Consider the following 22,775-nt stretch of genomic DNA (forward strand, 5'->3'; position numbering starts at 1 on the left):
TCTGCAACGAAGGGAAATTGCTATGTTTGTTTATGTGCCAAGTGCGTGTGTCTGTGCGTGTGTCGGTAAACACGCATACATATACATTTTAGAAAGAGATTTTAAAATCATGCAATGGTTTCGAACGTGTTAGTTTAATATTACATTTAAAACTGTCATTCCTCTTAATATATTGACATTTTCAGAGGAATGTAAAATAATTCAAACATTAAGCCAAAGAAAATTGCATATATATAGCTAATTTTCGCAAGCCGTGTGACTACTCCTCCTCCTATTCTTGGTTCTTTCGGTAAAGTCACATAAAAGGGAAATAATAAAATAATACAAATTAAATAATACATTTATCACGACGTTTCGATTGCAACACAAGCAATCATCATTGTGTTGCAATCGAAACGTCGTGAGAATTGTATTATATATTTATGATTCCCTTCTACGTGACTTTACCGAAAGAACCAAGAATATGAATCCCTGCAGTCACGAAAGATTTAAATCGAAATGTATTCCTCCTCCCTTTAACTTTGCGGTTACTTTACGTCGTATACTGAATGGAACTCTTAGCATGAATGCGAAAGGGCAACAAAATCTTCAGCAAGGGAATGTATGATTCACAGAACCCAAGGCAGGCCCAAGAGGCAGTGTGGACACACTCAGCACAGGGCAAGGATGAAGTACATGGGCACACATGGAGCACAAAGAAATAGGGTTGCCATTCATTGCTGTCCTTCCCCCGCACCTCCGATTAGCACGGTTGGCTACGTAGGGTGCGAAAGAAGTTCAGCATGCAAAGCGTTTAGTTGTAATTCCTCCCCTCTTCCGATTTTGTGGGATATTCTTCATTCCCCTTATACGTCCCAGTTTCTTCTACCTCAGGAGTGAGGTTGCAATCCTAGGCATTGCCCATACCCCCACGTAGCTCCCCGAAGTGGGAATGGTGGGGGGCAATGTGGTTCCACCTGGAGCTGGGGGAGCAAATCGTACATGGGGCGCATGGGGGGACACAAGGAGACGTGTGGGAAGCACGGAGCACACCTTCTCGAGCCCGAGCGGGAAGGAAGCTTGGGCCGCCATCTGCAGGGCCTCCTGCTGCTCCTGCTCCAGGTGGCGGTCCCACAGCAAGTCGCCTGGTCCCTCCTCTTCGACTTCCCTCTCCTCATCTTCCTCCCCCTCCTCCTCGTCACCTTCGCCGTTGCCACCACCCGCACCGTTCGCAGCGCTTCCCCCGTCGCCGTTGCTCCCCTCTGGCCGCCCCGGTGCGGGAGAGGATGGCGGCCGCCCCCCCCCGCCGCCGCCGTCCGTTGCGGGGGCCTTCGTGGGGGTTCCGGGGCCCTCGGCCACCCGGATCATCTTGGCACCGGCGGAAACCTTGTCGACGCCGCTGCCGTCCCTCCACCTCCGCAGCTCCTGACGGACGACAGAGACGCACGTGGTGGGTGGATGCACGCACGCTCCCAAGTGCATGGGGGGGGGGGGTGTGGCTCGCAGGTGGAGGTGTGTGTGTATGTCGTTGGGAGCGGTCGTGTATCGATGAGCGCGCCGCGCTACGGACCCGACGGTCCGAGTTCGATTCCCGCTCACGGCCAACACCCGGTGGCGATTATCTGAACCGGTCCTGGGCCTTCCCTAGGTCGACTCGGCCTCAATCGAGTACCTGGTGCGGGGTGTAAAAACATCGCCACTATAGGGAGACAAAGGCGGTCGGGCGTGGTGCTGGCCACTCACCCTCTCATGTGCCGTGCCGGCCTTCATAAGTGCTACTCGCTAACAGAACTTCCCCCACCAGTCTGTTAAGGCTATATGGGGGATCTTTGTATTTGTATGTATGTTGAACTTATTTTGCACCGTACCGTGCTGTGGGTGTTCGTGCTGCTTAGTGCACGTGTGATCATCCGTACCCGCTTAATGACTCTTCCAACGTGAGCCTGCAACCTCTCAATTCCTTCCTCCAGATCGCTGTACTCAATAACCTGGTGGCAGAAAGTTACAATGCTTTTAAAGGCACATTTGTTCTCTGAATGCTGCAGCACTGCCAATGTTTACGATCATTGTTATTCAAGTCTGGTGTATTACAATCAATAAACACACTCTCTTTCAAAGAGCAAACGGTGCTTAGCTGAAAGAAATGTGTGTGTAGATTATATCTTGTGAACAATGTGTATATATATACAATAGGGCCTCAGGTCCAAGATGATTAACTAGTTGCAGAATGTTTTGCTCATTAAAAGGCCAAGTACTAACCAGCATTTTGGAAAATATTAATCCTATGTAATAAAAACACATTCTTACATACAATAAAACCATACAACATTTAAGCTACACTCATACCTTCATAATTAAAAGAGTAACATATACATTACATGAAACCAGAATTAGTGGAAACAGGATTTAGTCGCAACTCTGACAATTCAACTTGGAAAATACACGTAGTATAAATGCACATACTGATGGAGGTGTGGTCGAAAGCCTATAATCCAGAGGTTTGGAGACAAGGGTTGGTGGATCAGGTCAATTTGCGAAGCTCCCAAACCTGCTGGGTTGTGACACCATCAGCAGACAGCAGCACAATCCAGCGTTTGATTCCAGGCCACAGCGCACATCAATGGCTCGTGATATCTGAAATGGTTCTGGGCCTCCCCGATGCTGACTTGGCGAGATGTAAACGAGCGCCACGGTGACAGGATGTTAACTACCTCGTCTGCAACACAGGAGGTCGTAGGTTCGATCCCAACCCAGACGCCGGTTTAGTTGGAGTTTGCATTAAAATCAACCTGAGTTCAGAGTTGTTGGTTGCTATAAACTTCCACGTGATGAGCTATAATTTGCGGCCAAGTCGCTTCTGAAAAAGAGCTATGTAGCTCAGTGGGCCTAACCTGGTAAAGTAAAAATAATTTAGAGTTTATGACCGAGTCAAAAATATGTACCCGGCGCAATACGTAAACGTCAGCAAGTGGCCGGGCAAGATATGTGCCACACGACATCCTTGTGCGTTCTACCAGCCTTTAAAGGTGCTCATCAATAGCACTTATCCCAAGAGTATACAAAGGTTACATGGGGAATCTTTGTCTGTATAATGCTCTGCCATTATGGATGGTACGTCCGACAAATCTCTAATGGGGGGGGGGGACACTAAAATTATCGTAAACATGAGCGAATATGAACTACACTGTAGTCCATAGTTGTGCTATTAGCTACACTTCCGATTAGCACAGTTGGCTACGTATGATGCGAAAGAAATTCAACATTCATACGTACATTAGGGACTTGAAAGCCGGCCACATTCATCAAAGAGTTACTCAAAACGTGAAGATACAAAGCAGAGCAAAAATGATTATCAGTAAGTATGCAAATATATTTTGCCCACACGGTTACCGATCGGTTCCACATCCAAGGACAAGTGCATGTTCGAAGGCGTCACGTAATTTATGCGCGTGCGTGGTTTTCCTGCGCTGCTTAAGTTTTTGCACGTCGCGCTTCGTCTCGTTGCAAGCGCAGGCCAGGGCCCAAGGGGGCTCCGCTCACTCTGACCTGCTGGGCTGCGTTCGTCGCGGCTAGACTCGCAACCAGAGCCCCGGGCGAGTCCGCGTCTCCCTTCGCCGCATCCCCCCTCCCGTCCGCCCCTCCTCCCACCCAGCGGGCGATGGCGAGCGGCCTCGACGCCTCCGCCTGCCGAAGGGAAGCCTCCTCGCAGTCCTCCGCCACGCACCTTCGGCACGGCAGCAGCCGGAGGAGAAAGGGCCGGCATGGTTACGACGAACCGAGCCAAGGAGGTGGCTGGGCAGGCTCAGAGGGTCAGGGCGCTGAGACGGCACCGTTGAGATCATGGGTTTGAATCAAGTCGGCCAAGTGCAATTACACCGGTTCTCCGATGTATGTGTGCACTAAAATACATTCGTCGCCATTGTGTTGGCTCTGTGCAGGCACGGGGTCCGAGAAGATGTGCTCCCCCCAACCCAAGTTGATCCCTCAAGGGGTTTTAAACCTACGACCTTACGAATGAGGATCAACCCATTACCAACGGCACAAACTGGCAGGATAGGGATGAAGATTTTTATGAAAATGTAATTCAGGGTGAGACCTGAGGTCAAGGATCAGGGTGAGATATAAGGGCAGGATGAAGGACAAGAGCTTAGCATGAAGAATTAAGCACACATTTGGGCATTGTATATAGTTCTGGGAAATAATTTGGCATATAATAAAAATTAGGCTTATAATACTGTACTGTATTCGGGTTCAAAAATGGGTAGGTAATGGATCATAGGTTAAAGTTTATGGTAACAGAAAAATGGTGTGTTATAAGATTAATCACACAAACACACAAAGAGTCAATTCTAACCGAAAGCATCCATCGTTCCACACACACGTGACGCATATTAACAATGGCACTGATTCGGAGCCAGTGCTCGTGGGGGACTCACGCCGGCACGGAGCGGCCCAGGAAGAGAAGGAGGAGCGCTGCGCCGGCGATCTCCCTCCTGCGGCTCTCGCGCAGCGCCTTCTGCTCCGTGCCGCCAAAGCTCACGGCCACCAAGAAGTGTCCCCGCGCCTCGCACGCGCTCTGCAGCTCGGGAACGGCTCGCTGCAGACGCACGCATGCAAAGACAAAAGCCTTAACATGCTGCTCGGTCACGCGCTGTTCGCGAGCACCTATGAAGGCCTGGCATGGGGCACACGAGGGGGTGGGTGGCCAGCACCACGTCCGACCGCCTTTGTCTCCCCAGTGCCGATGTTTTCCCACAGTCACACGCACACACACACACACGCACAAATACAATACGCTCAATTAGCATGAACGGACAGTCCCTGTGCATGACCACATACGCGAATATAAAAACTAATTCAGGAATGAATGCACACAGGACGCACAAACGCTGAGACATATATATACACACATACGTATACACACATTCAGCCACGAGCACAAACATGAATATAACAAAGATCCCCCGTAAAGCCTTAGCATACTGTAAGGGCAAGTGCTGTTAGTGAGCACCTATGAAGGCCAGAACAATACACGAGGGGGTGGGTGGCAAGCACCACGCCCGACCGCCTTTGTCTCCCCAGTGGCAATATTGACACACTGCACCAGGTACTCATTTGAGGCTGAGTTGACCTAGGGAGGCCCAGGAACGGTTCAGATAATCGTCACTGGTGTTGGCCGTGAGCGGGAATTGAAGCTGGGTCGCCGGGTTCATAGCGCAGCGCGCTAACCGCTAGACCACTGCTCACACACATATAAATAAATACCAAATGTAAAAAACACAAGAACACGCATGCAATCAAATGCACAAACACGTGAACATATATAGAACACAAGGGAACATGCGCACACATATGAAAACAAACACACATGAATACGATCACAGGAACACAGAATCACAGTCGTATGCGTACACACGCACCCACATCGAATGGATACTCTCATAATTTGCATGCGAATATAAAAAAAACACACTCACAATTGTACTCACATGAAACCTCTAACACACAAACACTTATCACTTACCTCTCAATGCAACTGACAATGACACATGCATTAACGCTGCACGGGTTAATGCCGCTGGGTTCACGCGTGTGCGGCTGCAGGGTACAATTTAACCAAGTAAATATAAAAACCCAATTCAGTGTTAAATGAGCCACACTCAAGTGAGAATCGAGAGAGCACCGCGGTTTCTGGAGCTGCCGAGCAGTGATAGCCCATGGACGTTGAAGAGGTTGCGAAGTGGGGCCAGGCCGGGTCACATGGCAGCCCGTAGTGCGAGCTTCCGAAAATAATCTGCCTTTTTTCGCTTCTTGGTTCTTTCGGTAAAGTCACGTAGAATGGAAATAATTAAATAATTTTAAAAAACATATAAAAGAATTCTCACGACGTTTCGGCCACAACGCAAGCAGCCGTCCTCAGGTGAAGAACAGGTCTGTCAGAAAGACAGCGTCTCAATGAACACCACCAGGCTTGGCAGCGTATATTTAAGCTGAGTTGGAGGGGGAAGAGCGCCTTGACAAAGGAATTTGCATATCAAGAGGAATTTAGCATATGTATGGGAAATGCAGGTATGTGATTAGTACTTCTTATGCCCGTGCATTATGCAGGATTATCAGCATCAAAGGGAGGGGATATGGGAAATGCAGGTATGTGATTAGTACTACTTATGCCCGTGCATTATGCAGGATTAGCAGCATCAAAGGGAGGGGATATGGGAAATGCAGGTATGTGATTAGTACTACGTATGCCCGTACAGTATGCAGGATTAGCAGCATCAAAGGGAGGGGATATTATCTACCTATTGCATGCAAATAAAAAGGCATATGACGATTTACCCGCCCCCCCTCTACTCTGACGCACAGAATTGTCAAATTTTTTTATAATTTTATCCATCTCATTTGCATCACTTATCATTTGTTGCGTCTCGCTCATGCAACCTTGTTTAACCGAAGTGTAGCATTTCCATGCCGTTCGCGTCCGCTGTGAATCAAATTATTTGATGAATGTGCCGTGACTTTAATAGATCAATGCATATTAAATCAGTTTTAATTATAATCAGTTCTACTGGGAAATTTATTTTTGAACAATCGTAGGTATCCTATAATTCTTCCCATTCTATTGCAATACAGCCTAGAATCACACTTCCAATAATCGACATCAACTCACTATGTGATCTTATCCAAATGAACCTTATGGCGGTACCCCTGGGTACCATAGTTCCCCAGCTCTCGCATAATGTCCGTGATGCAGTCATTTTTAGTCTGATGATGGTCGGCGATGCGGCAATCGACTCATCTCGACGAGCTGTGCACAATGCACCACTATGGTGCATACGAGCGTTCAGGGTTTCCGCGCAATCGTCCTCGCTGCGTTTCGACTTCGTGGAGTAGCACTGATTTCGGATTGATTGGTAGCCCAGTCGCGGAGTTAAGTGCAGCTCTGGACAAAATAGTGTCCCAGAAATAAAATATTTAATTGCCTCGGCCATTTTGTATTATTTCGTACCCCGGGGTACCGACATAAGGATAAAATCTAACAACAACAAATTGTGACAAGGCGTTGGGCTTGGTGCACAACCACAATCAACAATGGCCATTCATCTCTCTTGAGACAAGACGAAGCAAAGCTACCGCCCAAAACGTCACCTATTATAGATTTCCGCCCGCCCCCTCCCCTCCTTTTGGGGCAGTGTTATTGATGAATGCGTTGAGTCTTTGTTATTTGAATGTGCCCTACGTGTGGGTTCAGAGTTGAGGCCTGAAGTGGCTTGTTTACGAAATGCTGCATGCAGGAGGGAGGAGCTATTGTCACTACTCTGCTTAACAGAGCCACTCTCACACATTGCAAGCTTCAGCTGTCCTCAGTCTACCTTATAAAAAAAACGCACAAAAACCAATAAACCCCCAATGCCTAGGAGCAATTTTTTCCTTTTCTTATATATCCCATTTATACTGTGTACCGCTTGTTTTTTTTGGTTCAATCTTATTTTTATTCGGCTCATTTTTCACTCCCAAAAGGCTGACGTCCTTCACACTTCACAGACTTTACACCTTAAGAGAGATTGATGAGTGCAAAAGAATTAACGTACACATATTCAAAACTCTCGCATTTATCACAAAATCTGTCCAAGGAGGTGGCTGGTTTTTTTTTTCGCAGGGTCACAATGTTGCACATGATAAGTAGCCGGCAGTTTGAGGGCCAGGTTACTGGCTGGTACAGAATACCGAGCGAACGCCTCCACCAACGGTTCAAGCCCCAAGTGGCCCCCAGGCTAAGATGGGTTTCATGTGCGGCATGTTTGATGGTGTCAGCCCAGACGCTGACAAACGCACAACAACAAGCGCCCCCCCCTCTCCCCGCTCTTCCCACTGCCCCTACCCCTCCCAACATAAATCTGCATTCGCACTTCATCTGACTGCGCCCGACAGCTACGCGGGAACAAAGACAGTGTCAGACCGAGAGTCGGCAGTGGTACCCGGCAGCTAAAGCATGCCCTCTATAGATCAGATAAGAGACGCTTGCTGGGCGCGATAGTGGGTGAAGTTCAGTTAGGTCGCGATCGATATTTTCTTGCTCCCTGTGCCTTTGTTGACAATATGGGGTACTCCGATGAGACACGCAAAAAATATATATTCATGACATTCCTATGACAACAAGAATAAAAAATATCTTAAGAGCCATTTGATTTATTTTTAGAACATTTTTATAAAATAAAAACATCACCCGTGATGATGATAATGATTAGGGGTGTAACAATGCGTCGATTAACAGTGTTTCTTAAGCTCATGAGAACATGCATCAGATTTTCTTGCGCAAGAATCAATGCTTTAAAATGCATATATGTTAAAGGTAATGGATTCGCATGACCCCTCCAGCCACGAGAGACATGCACCGCAGCGTAAAAAAAAAATGGATTCTTAAATCAATCGTGACCCTCAACTGTGACAATCATTTGTATCTTGACACCCCGAATGAAGATTCTATTCTTGCATATGGAAATATGGTCAGAAGCTAAATGCCATTGTCGAGGTCTGGATGGGAGACAGTAGCCTAATTATGGCTCACCTAACATGTGTCTTCGTGTTACCTTATACAAAACTAATACCGTCATGTAGGCGAAATGGATGTTGCTAATTCAAATCCCAATGATGACAACAATTAATGGGTGACAGTGCTCGTGGTACGGGTTGAATGATGAATGATGGGTGCTCGCTTACGGCCACGAAGAGATCGGCGTGTTGCTGTGTGTCCGGACAGCTCATGATGTAGCAGCGGAGAGTGTTGTTGTGTGGAGCGTGGCTGCCGGAGGAGGGCCCGTGCAGAAGCCCACTCAGTGCAGAGTTCCAGTCATCTGGGAGAGCGAGCGAGGAGAGGCAAATGCGAGATATCATCATTGCCATCGTACAACGGTGTATTCAAATATATATATATTGTTATAATATATACCTTTAAAAGGTGATTCTGACCTTTTGTTATGAAGGTGTAATGACATAAGTTAGACGATCATGGTAAAATGTAAAACATATTCATGAATAGCGGTGTGAACTGACGGTACTGAAACAAACAACCAATTTTATTTGGTAAACAAATTTAATGGCTACTGCTATAAGCACATCACTATTTGTTCCATAAAACACCTTCCGCGTGTCAACAAAGGCTCCAAGTGCACACGGAAATCTGTGCCCATTGGCAACGATCATTTGTTTTTTATAAATATCATAGTGTTGTGAAATGATTCACAATTTGCAACTGAGCACTACGACATAGCACGGTCAGAATAAATGCCTTAAATATTTTAAAATTATCTTTATTTAAATATTTGTAAAGAGATACATTTGCCATTGATCTTAATATAAAGGGGCACACTTCAACGGTAAAATACATTTGTAATATTCTATCGGCAGCTTTAAGTCTCGGGTCATTTCCGTTACCATGGCAAAATCGTCAAGCTAATCATGTTGCTATGGCGACACGTTTAACATTTGCCTGCTACCGTGGCTTTACGAGGCGACTCCTACAGGTCCGCTTGTTTCATTAGGACATTAATTAATGCGCATTATTGAATGGCATGTTGTAATTTTGACAGCAAGGCAGGCGTAGGGGGGATCATTGACTACCTAAACGTCACGCAAGAGGGCTATTTCAATCGCCCGTTAACCGCAGACCATTTCTCGACGGATGACGCGAGCCAACGCTTGCTGCTACTTTTGTTCAGTGTTGATTGCGTCCATGGTTTATCAGCGTGCTCCACTGTGAACCGTCATAGATTTCAGAATGTCACGCAGCTCGCGACAAAATGACAATTTCACCGTGGTAATGGATATTATATTAGTCTAAAAGATGGTGGAAGGCTCTTATCAATATATTTTGCCGTAGGGTACAAGTGTACCCATTTGTAATAATTGTAATGCCTGAGGGATATTTTAGGATTACAGTTTAATTTAAATATATAAATAAACAACCAAAAACACACTAATCCAAGTGCAATAGTATGCAGTGGTCTAGCCAATACAATTGGCATATTTCAATATTTTAAATAACACAAGATAATAATTAGTCATTATCTATTGACTTCTGGATACATTGTCTATACTCTCATTAGAACCAATAATTCAAACTTAAATAAATGTAATCCCCAAACTCCAAAGCCACTAGAATGCATGTGCCTTGTACCATGGTCTCACAATATTTTTTTAAGGAATCCCCACATACTTTGCAGTTAATTCTGCCCTAACTATACAGAGTTCACAAGTTATGAATGAAAAAAATGTGATGTGTGTGTCACAGTGTAGAGGCAGCCAGTGGGCGGGTGGGCAAGCGAGCCGGCGGGCAGGTGAGCGGGTGGGCAGGTGAGCGGGTGGGAAGGTGAGCGGGTGGGCAGTGAGCGGGTGAAAGCGAGCGGGCGGGCAGGTGAGCGGGGCGGGCAGGTGAGCGCGTGGGCAGGTGAGCGGGTGGCAGGTGAGCGGGTGGGAAAGCGAGCGGCGCGGCATGGTGAGCGGGCGGCAGGCGAGCGGGTGGGCAGGTGAGCGGGTGGGAGGGACGAGAGCGGCGGCGGGCAGTGAGCGGGGGCAGGTGAGCGGGTGGGCAGGTGAGCGGGCGGGCAGGTGAGCGGGTGGGCAGGTGAGCGGGTGGGAAGGTGAGCGGGCGGGCAGGTGAGCGGGCGGGCAGGCGAGCGGGTGAGCGGGTGGAAAGGAGCGGCGGGGGGCAGGTGAGCGGGGGGCAGGTGAGCGGGCGGGCAGGTGAGCGGGTGGGCAGGTGAGCGGGTGGGCAGGTGAGCGGGCGGGCAGGTGAGCGGGTGGGCAGGTGAGCGGGTGGGCAGGTGAGCGGGCGGGCAGGTGAGCGGGTGGGAAAGCGAGCGGGCGGGCAGGCGAGCGGGTGGGCAGGTGAGCGGGTGGGCAGGTGAGCGGGTGGGCAGGCGAGCGGGTGGGCAAGCGAGCGGGCGGGCAGGTGAGTGGGTGGGCAGGCGAGCGGGCGGGCAGGCGAGCGGGCGGGCAGGTGAGTGGGTGGGCAGGTGAGCGGGCTGTCAGGTGAGTGGGCGGGTGGGTGGACCCGTGGGTAGGTGGATGGGGAGGGCTCACCACGGTTGACGCTGGTGAAAGTTCCTTCCAGGTCGACGAGGCTGTGTGCCAGCTCTGGCCCTCTCATGGAGTTGGCGAGCAGCACCATGCTGCCCATCGACGGATGGCTCCCCATCACCGCCGACCCTGCGCCACAAGACAGCTACACGTGAGCTCTGAGCACGTTTTATCTCTTTTCATTTTTCTACTTTCCAACCAAAATTGAAAGCATGTATGCATTCACTCTGTCGGTCCATCCATGCGTAACGGAGGGGGGGGGGGGGGGAGGTGAGGCATGATGAAGCACGTAAAGATGATCGAATATGGACCAAACTGTGGTATAATGTTCTGCTGCTGTTAGGGATTTTCCCTTTTGAAAACCGGCCAAATTTATAAAATGCCATACCAAACTTGCAGGCAGCTACCTGTCAGCCTGCCCTGAATGCTTGCTGATGGCTTCTGTACTGCTAATGAAATACTTCCGAAGATACACATGTGTGGGAAAGCTTTAGATAAGCCATGCAAATGCATTATTTCCTTAACTTGTTGATCTTTTTTCCCCACTTGTGCCATAAGCAGCATGTCACGACAACAAAGAATCCATTAGAAAATCTCACAGAGGGGCATACTCCATAGGTCAGAAAAGAGGACTTATCTTAATAAATCCTTTAAGCAGCAAATGTATTCTTAATGCAGCAGTGGATGCACTTGCATATGCTCTCTGCTATGGGAATTTCACGTGTCAGTCACACCAATATTTTATTTTATAATCAAAGTGGAAATATATCCATATCATGTACAAATTAAAATAGCATGTACAAATTAAACTTACTCTTTGGTTCTTTCGGTAAAGCTTCAAATAAAGAAATCAAACTTAACATGGGTTTTTTTGTGCAGTTATTTAGTGACCAGCTAGACCATCAATAATCGTCTTAGTTTAAAGCAATATTTGTGATATTTGCGTTCCTCGTCGCCAGCCTTGATAGTGGAAGCCCTCTAGCAAAGTAAGCCCTCTGCCATCGCTGTAACCCCACAACAGAGAGCACGGCGGTAGTCTGGCCGGCAAGGGCTCTCCAATGAGACACCGTGTGACCGCTTTGCCAGTTGTCCCATTCGATGAACTTCTTTAATATTCTTTGGGTCTTTCGGTAAAGTTACGTAGATAGGTTAAAAGAAAATATTTTTGAACCTATATACGTGACTTTACCGAAAGACCCAAAGAATATGAATTCCTGCAGTCACGAAAGCTTTAAGTCAAGATTGAACTTTTTTAAATTTCCCATATCCAAGTCACTCGTTCTTCCGTTGATGACCGTATGTCCCCTCTGTTCTATGATACAATAGAATGCATATTCACATAGCATCCAGATGCGAGTACATCTCAAGACGTTGGACAATGGCGCTGATGATCATGCTCAGCCATTATCAATCCACCGTTGGATGAAGGACTCGCAAAATCACCGCCGTCTCCCATGTAACGATCCAACTAGCACCTAAACTAATAAACATAAACATTAAGGATGGGATTTTGTGTCCCACCATTGGTGACTGAGCTGTGACCAATGTAACATGAATTTAAGTTCCTAAACGTATCAACTAGTTTATATTGTGTGCCACGTTTTCCCCTGCCTTTTAATGTTGTGCACCAGGTCAAGGTACACTATGTATATACGATATGTGTAGCAAGCAAAGCATATCTAAAACCTAATTCATGGGAATGACATTTTCGAAATTTGGTTCCGTACAGATTGATTAAGAAAGCAAGGTCACAATCATATTAAACGTGTTTATCAACAATGAGTTCAAGATTATACATTTTATATATATAAAAATTCACAAATGCTCGCGTACGCACAGCATTCCCTGACCTGAAATGCAATGGCAAAATAGAACTTGCCTTAGGATCAGGTAGGTAAGGGGTTCATTAGATTCAGACTCCGATTATGACGTTATCAATTATTTATTTACTCTAAATCATTTTTCCCTCAGGATGTGGAGCCTGGGAATCCAGTTTTGCGCTGCTACTGTCACAGAAAAACAATGATTATATTGCAGATAAGCAGACATTCTATCCATTTATTTCTTAATTTTAAATATTCCAAATTTGCATTGCCTCTTAAAAATGACTTTTTGAATAAACATTTCAGTCATTACATTGTTGAGTTTAAAATATAGGCAACATATCCCTCTACGGGATAATTCAGCATGTCATATACTTAAGATATATTTTAAAATAATTATTTATAAATGAATGTGTGTTATCAGACCGATAAGAAAGTGATTTCAATGGTAGGCAGCTGTCAAAGTAACTCAGATAAGAAGCATTTTGAAGTTGTCATCACGGGTAAATTATGGGAATGTGAAAGACAATGTACATTCGTGATATAAAGACAAGAAACATACAAATGTCATTCCATTTATTGTAGCATGTCATTTTTATATGCAGTAAATACACAAATAACTTCTAAGTAGTAGCACATTCTAGAAACACTTCCAAATCACGTGCCTAAAAACTAACATATCCACACGTATTGAACGCTGCAAAGGACATGGTTATGAAGTCATGAAAATGCACTCAATGCTCAACGTAGAACCTCTAAAAAAACAGGTGACCAGGTGGCTCAGTGGTCAGAAGACTGAGATGGCATTGCTGAGACTTGAGTTCGATTCCAGGTTTCATTGCCCGTGATTATGTATTTTTGTATTTTTAACTTTGTTCCCAACCGTGCGTAGCCAACTGTGGTAATGGTGCAGGGGAAGGACAACAAACTAAACAAATAAAGTAGTTCTGATGAAATTACTTTTCAATCTAGATTCAACGAGATTCTTAGGTGTAGTGAGTCGATGGCTATTACAATGCACAAAATACACATATCTATTACACGTGGTTGTTTGCTTAATTTGGCTATATTTAGGTTCTGAAAATGTATTATTAAATTAAATCCCACAAACAAAACATTTGTTATTAGAGAGAGAGAGTTCGGTATCGTTAGGGTGGGAAGGTTCAGCATCCATTTCTTGAAAGATCTCGTAAGTAGCTGTGATATTTCTAACTCCGGGCTGTTCTCTAATATGGGGCGATGCAACGCTCTGCGAGAGTTCCGAATGGGAAACACGTCTCATGGCACGATGCCGATGGCGCCACTGGTATACGACTGTGATAAACCTGCAGCAAAGACAACAACAAAACAAAGCCACACGCGTATCGATCTCTCCACAATTAATCTCACCGGCCACCTCCGTGCGAGTCTCGTCCCCATCCGAGTCACCGCCCTCGCAGGCCGGTGCGGCGGAGCCGGCGCCGCCAACCCCAGTGGAGACCTGCAGGCGCTGGAGCCGCCCCTCCAAGTCCCGCTTGGCCCTCAGCAGATCCTGAACCTCCTTCTCCTTGGCCTCGCGGAATATCTGCCGCGGCAATGGCGCTCGTCAGCCTACGGACACCGCGGTCGAAGTGATCCAATCCAATGTGGGCCCTCTCGTAAATGAGCCATGGTATTTCCATTAGGTACATTTTATTGATGGTATAAATACTGCGATTTGAGAAGGGGTGTCATTGTGTGCCGCCGTCATGGGCAATTCATCTGCAGCTATACTAAGCTTGATTGTTAATTAATTAAAATTGATGGTTATGCCCATGGTAAATGCATGAAATAATTGTATAATTATTTACAATATATGCAAATTATATGTTCAAAGTTACATTTAGTCGAAATAGGCAAATGAGAAGGCACACATACAAAACTATGCAAACAAGTGAAGAAGTGGGATTGTTTTTTAAATCAAATCTCCATTCCAAATGATGACACTTCCTTTCCCTCTGATTGGAGTAAATCATTCCATGCCTGCAAAGCACCACGGGGATGATCTCAGGGCACCTTTGGATCAAGATGCTGAATTCCAACACATGCCGTGACAAGCACAGTGAGACTAACCCATCCTGGGCATTGACACAATCTGACACTTCAGTCAATGATGTCCATTTATCCCCACTATTCTCTGCACTGACATCAATATCAAATAAAAGCCATCTGCCGTGCAGAAATATATATGCCTCCTCATGACTATTGCACAAAGTGTTCTGGTTATTGAGGTCAAGAGTATGTGAAATGGTTTCAGGACATACAGGCCTATTTGAAATAATAGCAATAATAAGGCATTATCTGGGACCTTATGAATATGATTCAAAGACTGAAATTTGCACAAACGATTCCACCTTGTATCTAGATCTCAACAGATAATAGAAACAATAATTCAACTTGGATTTGTATAAACATGACAGTGGCTGAGCGAAATTGTTCCCAAAGCAAGAATTACTGCCGATTAAATAATGTACCAATGGCAGGTCAAATAAGACGACAACAGACGCTTAGAGAATGGAGTTCCTCTCAGCATGAATTATTACTCCATTCATAAATAATTGAGGGAAAATAACAACACTTCAAGAGACAAAATAACGTATGCATGACTTATTTTCTACAACTTTTCCACCCCTTGTCACCGCTCATAATGAAAGGTTAATTAGCAAAGAGACAGTGAGATTGGGGCAGGAGTGACATGCAGGCAATGACATCACCTTGAACTGGCGTTGAACCTTGTCCCGGTCTTGCTGAAATGAGGCCGCTCGTTCCATGGCCTGGTCTCGGCCCTCGAGAGCCGCCTCCTTCTCCACGCGAAGCTTCTGGCAGCTCTTCTGCAGCGCCTGCACAGACAGGCAGGAGGCAGGCAGGCAGGTGCACATGTTGGGCATGTGGGTGGACAAGTAAGTAAGTGAACACTTGCGCATTTTCATGAATCCAGTTTATCACGAATGTGCACACATAGTAAGCTCTATGGAATCACACTGTTTTAAGTATGTTGCAGATCTGACTGGATTGATGCCGGTAATTGGTTCTGGATCTTCGGGCCGGAGGCCCCCGAAACTGCACTGGTCCTCTCGCTGCACAAGGTATAGTAGATAACTATGGCCTGCAGATCGTATACAGCATCGATTGGTGTCCATTGAGACTGGTCGACACTGATTAGAGAGATAAGATGGAGCGGATTGGTGCAGAGTATTGTTGACGAGTAGGCATCCTTGTAAATAATGTAACTCGTCTCAGATAAAGATCCTGATCGATTACAATTTACACTTCCAAAGGTAGTCAGGCAGATAGTTAGCTAGGAAGGTAAGCAGTTAGGTAACTAGGCAGGTATAAATGCTGATAGCTATGTGGCAGGCAGGCAGTCTCAAAGGTAGGCAGACAGGTATGCTGTACAGACAATATCAAGGTGAAATTAAATTATGAATTCAGAGATCTTATAATTAGACATTGAGTTGATCAGAAAAGAGATGATGTGACATGTTATCAGCTCATGAGATGGCTTAATAGAAAAAATGTGAGACATTGCAATTAAAAAATTATGGAATTATGAGATGATTATTTAATGAGATGATGACATGACATTATATTATGATGACATGACGAGACAATGACACGATGGACGAACGATACTGTAACAATATAATTAGATTCATCTATACGATGGGATGATGACACGATTGAGATTATGATTTGATGCGATAATGGGATGGCGACATGAGGGAAAGGCGCTACAATGACAAGATGACGTGAAGACGGCGTGGGACGATGAGGTGACCGAAAGGCAAGTCCACTGAGACCATTCACCTGCAGCTCCGCACGCAGCCGCTTGTTCTCCGAGTCGAGCTTCTCCTCCTTGCGCTTCATGTCGGCCACCTCGTTGCTCTTCGTCACGCGGAAGATCTCGTACTCCTTGCGCAGGCGCTCCAGCTCGGGCGCCAGCTCCAGGTCCACGACGGAGGTCACCGAGCGGAAGGAGGCCCCCTTGAAGCGGCGCGCCGACCCCACCGAGCGGAGCCGCGCGTTGGGCACCAGCTTTTGCCGCGGCTTCATCTCGATGGGGATCTCGGTGCAGCCGCGGCTGGCTAGGCCCGGCGGGGCCAGCTCCGCACCGCCCGGCGTCAGCGACGAGCCCGTGCCCATCTGATGGCACGGCACGGGGCTCAACGCCCACACTGTTCCGATGCAAGAATAAAAAAACAAGGACATCACATTCTAGATTTGAAGCGTTCGTGAATGCAAGTATTCATATTCTTAGGTTTTTTCCGTATAGTCACGTAGGTAAAAAATCACCTGAAGACGGAAGCTTGTGTTGCCCCCGAAACGTCGTGATTTTTATTTTATTTTACTTTTATTAATTTTGATTTTTAACCTACGTGACTTTACTGAAAAAACCTAAGAATAAGGACATCACACACAGGTGACATTTATATAATTTCTCGAGCTTTGGCACCGTCTCGCTTTTGCGGCCGCATCCACAATTGTAGTCGGTTTGCCGCGGTGGAGGATGAATTGGCTTGCAATCCACGCGCTCTCTCTTCACTTTGTCTGAACATGCACTGGTGTGCACTCTTCCTGCTGGTATTCGTGTGATATTTCGTGCATCGGGACTCACCGAAGGAAGTGTGATGGTGACCGAGCTTTTACTTCTCTCCATAAAACATGTGTTTTTCACCGCTCTCCAGATCCGATCACACTGTGTGAAAAAGAAAGCTGCATTTTGTAAAGGGGTGTGGACCAATCAGATTCAAAGACAATGCATACATTATCAGAGTATGTTCTTTGTTTGCATTGTGACCACAAGTATTGTGGTTAATGCAGACATGATTCCTTGTAAAAGTTTCAGTTTGGTGTTTAAACATCTTTACACCTGTTTTGTTGCCAGAAAAAAGGGGAAAACCTATTCTCATATCTTGCAAAGCAGTGCATCACGAGTAATAAGAGAAATGTTCGTGCCAGCGGATATCAAAGAAGTACTTTTAATACTTTTCAAGTGACCCTTAAATCCACAAACGATAGGGAAAGCAATGTCCCACTCAAAGTTCAGCGCATACGAGTTTTGTCATTGTGGAAGCTAAACTTAGCCAAATTTGGTGCAGAACCAAATTAAAGTATGCTTTCTTTCGTACAGTCAACGGTGATTAGGCTGAGACCATCACAGGCAGCTGCATGGGTTCAGTAGTTTGCTTTGTTTAACAATATTTGAGCACATGATTGATATCATCACATCCCATATTCACAAACGCACAAGAGACCCGCGTTCACACCAGTTCATGAATGCCTAATGGATAAGCCACGTAAGGGAAGGGTAATTCAATTCCTAAATGTGTAAGAGTGGATAGACATCTGTTACTAACCAAATGAGAAACCCAGCGAGACCGCATCTTTCAAAGAGTGACAAGTCTAATCCTACGGGTAAGCAGTAATGAGAAAACACGCACTCATTCGTCACTCTCAGTGTCCCATAACAGAAATATATATTTAGACTGACGTTTCCGGCAAAGGGCCACACTTCCAGACCGAGCAAGATTCACGTTTTCGCAAGAGAGCCCAGGGTTATTATGAGTAACCCTCACTGAAGAGGCGACGCAGGGGAGATGGTAGTTGCCGGAGTGACATTATCAGCTCAGGGGGCCCCCAATATTTGATATGAGAAAAATAAAATTAAAACGTGGAATATAAAAGGATTTCATTTTTGTAAAAAAAAACCATAATAAACCGGGTTTTAAATAAGTGTTGTTGTTCTTTTACACTTAGTTCAACATGTAGCAGGCTTTCGCGACCAATATCATCCATAATAGGTTTTTTTGGGGTGGTTAGATCACGTAAATGTGTCGTTAAAACCCGCCACCACCAGACACAGCCAACTAGCAAGGGTTGCCACGTAAACAGAACGTGGCCAATTTGTCACTAGTACAGCATTAGTGTATAGCGTAGTGTATAGTGTAGTGTATAGTAGTGTCGTGTATAGTGTAGTGTATAGTAGAGTATAGTGTAGTGTACTAGTACAGTACACCGGTGTGTTGGAGAGCCAAGCCACAACATTTGCAATCTGGGTACGACGTTTCGCCAGTAATTACAACCAGCTTCATCAGGCGACAGCCAGATATGTGGAGAAGTCCACCTGTTTCGTTCCTGATATCGAGGCGTAGATGTGGTGACCCACGCTTCTGCGCTCTTGCGCAAAGTGGGGGGAGTTAGGGAGTTACTCAGTCAACGCACATTATGTATGTGCATTATGCGAGCCCTATGATCTTGTCTTTCCTGCCTAATGTGTGTATTCAATTACACATATTCTTAGTTTTTTTCGGTAATGTCACGTGCTGTGACTGTTCCACCTGAAGACGGAAGCTTGTGTTGCTTCCGAAACGTCGTGATTTTTATTTTATTTTACTTTATTAATTTTAATTTTTTACCTACGTGACTTTACCGAAAAAACCTAAAAATATGAATCCTTGCAGTCACGAAAGCTTCAAATCTAGAATCAATTACACATCTCGTGGACGTTGACGAGGAGGGGGGCAACTCGTAGCTGTGTCCACCAGGGGGTGGTCAAGGCACCCACCCCCCTGCCCCCACGCTCGTTACGCGACTGAGACCGGGCCACCAGTGACAGTAATTAGTAGAAGTTGGTAGAAGTTGGTCGAAGTTATTAGTCACCCCGAGTGAGGCCGTGTTGACACCACCACGCCGTCAGCGCGGTGCAGCGAACACGGCACCTGAGCGTTCACTTCCGCTGAACTGTACACTGCGCAGCGGGGAAAAAAAAACAAAAATGAACAAACAATAAACACGCGAACTCGGGTTAGTTAGCGCTACAATCCCGACACGGGTGAACACTTGCCAGACACCGACCCGTACAAAGTCAGAGACGCGCGTTGATGCACTAAGGGACGGGACACGTGGCCTCTAAAGACGACGCGCGTGGCTGACAGCTACAGAACGACACAACAGCAGCAGCAACTCTGCGAGTGTGTGCGAGTGTGTGTGTATGTGTGTGTGTGGCCCTTGACTATCCCCCCCACCCCCCCCCTGGGATCACCTCTTCATCGCCCCGAGAGGATGACCACGATGATGATGATGACGTGACGACACTTCCTGCGGCGTGCCTCGCGTTTAACCCGCACCTCCCTCCAGCCATTGTGCACAGACCTCGCGAGCTTCGCATCTCGCACCCACCCACCCACCACACTTCCGTCCACTCCCTCCCCCCACCTCTGTCCCCCCCCACCTCCACCCCCCACCTCTGTCCCCCTCCCACTCTGCCCTCCTACCACCTCCGTTCCCCCACCTCCGTCCCCCCCACCTCCCCTCCACCACCGTGCACTCACCCCCACCTCTGTCCCCCCCCCCACTTCTGCCCCCCCCACCTCTGTCCACTCCCCCCCACCTCTGCCCCCCCACCTCCACTCCCCCCACCTCCGCCCCCCCCCCCACTTCTGCCCCCCCCACCTCCGTCCCCCCACCTCCGTCCCCCCACCTTTGTCCCCCCCCCACCTCTGTCCCCCCACCTCCACCCCCACATCTCCACCCCCCCACCTCCCCCCCAAACCTCCACCCCCACATCTCCACCCCCCCACCTCCCCCCCACCTCCCCACCTCCGTCCACCCTTGCGCGCCTCCTTGCGCATGAACATTCACCAGACGGCACGTGGCGAGTGGCACGTGGCGCTTGTGTTGTGAGCGAGACTGTTGGCGATCTCGCTGCGGGAGTGATCACGACGAGCTGTGAAGCTCTCTCTCTCTCTGTGCGTTTTGTCGTCTCGCACTTGTCCAGTAAGGGGCAGCTCAGCACGGGACAACAACAAACGATGCGAAAGCATGACGAGTGAAAAGCGTATAGGAAAGTGAAGGAAATCGTAACTTTGCTTTTGTTTAGGGGCCGTTCATAAATGACGTGACGCATCTAGGGGGGGGGGGGGGGTTAGACATTTGTGACAATGTGTGACGAGGGGGGAGGTTGAGAAATGTGACGTTACATCAAAATGCGCAACTTTAAATAAATATAGACAACACGTTCTGCTGAATTCAACAGACGTTTTAATAAATGTTTTCTCCTACAACACCAGAGTGCAGCGCCACATTAAATACGCACTACAATGACAATAGTTTAAAGCGATTTCAAGCATGTTTTATATATATATTTGGGGGGGGTAGAGCTTTGTGACGTAGTATTTGAGGGGGGGGGGGTCTGACTTTCTGTGACGCCGTTTGACGAAGTGGGGGGGGGGGTCAAAAATCTACAAAATCGCGTGACGTCATTTATGGACGGCCCCTAAGGGGCAGGTCAGAACGTGACAACAACAAACGCTCCAAAAGCATGACGAGTGCAAAGCGTAGGAAAGTTAAGGAAATCGTAACTTTGCTTTTTGTTGATCTCACCAGGTAAATCCCACTGAGCTCTCAGCTTATTTATCAGACGCGAGCTGGAATACCTGGGTATTCCAGGGAGATAAAGGCGGCCAGGCATGGTGCTAACCACTCACCCGCAGGGTCCACGTGTAGTAGCATGATGGGTGACATGAGACGCACACACAGGTGAGGCAGGCGAGGAGTAAGAAGCGAGAGTGATGAGGCGGGGAGAGGTGAGCGGGGCGAGGTTTTGCATGCCAGGGAGCTCAGCCTTCTACGCCAGGTGGCGCTAGAGTTCTATTTGCTGAGCCTGGAAGAGGTTTAACACAAAATCGTTATTCTTAGGTTTTTTCGGTAAAGTCACGTAGGTAAAAAATAAAAATTAATAAAAGTAAAATAAAACAAATAAAAAAAAATCACGACGTTTCGGAGGCTTGTGTTGCTTCCGAAACGTCGTGAATTTTTTAATTTGTTTCATTTTACTTTTATTAATTAAATTTTTTTACCTACGTGACTTTACCGAAAAAACCTAAGAATATGAACTCTTGAGAAAAGGTTATTCAAATTAACTCCATTATTTTCAGCCGTCATCTATCCGCTGCTGGATGAAGGTCTCCCCCTCATACATTAATGTCATCACTCCTTTCGGGCGTGTTCTCTCCTTTAGATGATATTCCGTCACCAAATTCGTTCATCGCTCATCATCATCATCCCCTTCTAGCCACGATGTGCCCTGCCCAATTCTACTTAATTTTATTCAAATGTCGCTAGGTACATTGGTATGCTGCTGCTTTGCACGATCACGTTCACCGTCGCCATCATTATTATTTCGCTTGGACGGCTGGAGTCCGTCGCTTTGATTTCGCGCTGACCTCTGCTCTTTGGCCTCCCCATCCCAAGCCTCACCGACCAGCAGCGGACGGTGGCGTTGGCGATTTGATGGTAGCCCACGATAAGGCGACTCAGGGCTGCCGCGAGTTCTGTCAAGTTGGCGAGGCGACGTCTACCCGATCTGCAGACCAGAGGTCGCAAACGGGTTTTGATTCCTTACCCGTACCTGTACCCAGCCGCACCAGGGTCGCAAATAGGTACCCGTACCCGGCCGGGTAGGGTACCCGTTTCCTACCCGTACCCTACCCGAAATGAGTGACAAACGGTTACTCACCAGTGACTCACGGCCTACCCGTACCCGTACCCTGCCGCACCAGGGTCGCAAACGGCTACTCGTACCCGTACCCGGCCGGGTACGGGTAGCCGGGTATCGGGTAGGGTACGGGTATCGGGTACCCGGTTGCGACCTCTGATCTGCAGACTGACCTCGTCGACGGCCAGAGTCAGGACTCCGTGATGTCAATGGGAGAACCTTGGGGGCTTTATTAGCAGGGGGTACATTTGACCACCGTGCGAAATGCGGATGTCTGCTTAACACCTCCGATTAGCACGGTTGGCTACGTACGGTGCGAACGAAGTTCAACATACATACATTAGAACAACGTCCTCAAGTCCCGTGATGTACTTGGCATCTTT

At 47.2% G+C, this 22,775-nt stretch overlaps 1 protein-coding gene across 3 annotated transcripts in view; it reads right to left on the reverse strand.

Annotated features, from left to right (window-relative positions):
• NPHP3 (nephrocystin 3) overlaps positions 1 to 20,057 on the reverse strand; it is a 57,047-nt gene extending 36,990 nt beyond the window's left edge. The window contains exons 1-12 of one of the 3 annotated variants that reach the window (XM_061554649.1): positions 19,939 to 20,057; positions 19,557 to 19,644; positions 17,512 to 17,592; positions 16,704 to 17,071; positions 15,611 to 15,736; positions 14,268 to 14,442; positions 11,059 to 11,184; positions 8,698 to 8,831; positions 4,416 to 4,576; positions 3,526 to 3,703; positions 1,896 to 1,967; positions 1,033 to 1,404 (exon numbers count right to left, since the gene is read on the reverse strand). In XM_061554649.1, the coding sequence (XP_061410633.1) occupies positions 1,033 to 1,404; positions 1,896 to 1,967; positions 3,526 to 3,703; positions 4,416 to 4,576; positions 8,698 to 8,831; positions 11,059 to 11,184; positions 14,268 to 14,442; positions 15,611 to 15,736; positions 16,704 to 17,039 (1,680 nt within the window). In that variant the 5' untranslated portion in view covers positions 17,040 to 17,071; positions 17,512 to 17,592; positions 19,557 to 19,644; positions 19,939 to 20,057. Of the gene's footprint in view, positions 1 to 1,032; positions 1,405 to 1,895; positions 1,968 to 3,525; positions 3,704 to 4,415; positions 4,577 to 8,697; positions 8,832 to 11,058; positions 11,185 to 14,267; positions 14,443 to 15,610; positions 15,737 to 16,703; positions 17,072 to 17,511; positions 17,593 to 19,556; positions 19,857 to 19,938 lie in introns of those variants that run through there. The other 2 variants (XM_061554651.1, XM_061554650.1) reach the window with 2 other exon arrangements.
• Positions 20,058 to 22,775: the final 2,718 nt, after the last annotated feature.

This window comes from Lethenteron reissneri, chromosome 20 (assembly GCF_015708825.2).
Source record: "Lethenteron reissneri isolate LAM-NWPU_2019-01 chromosome 20, ASM1570882v1, whole genome shotgun sequence".
Classification (NCBI taxonomy): Eukaryota; Metazoa; Chordata; class Hyperoartia; order Petromyzontiformes; family Petromyzontidae; genus Lethenteron; species Lethenteron reissneri.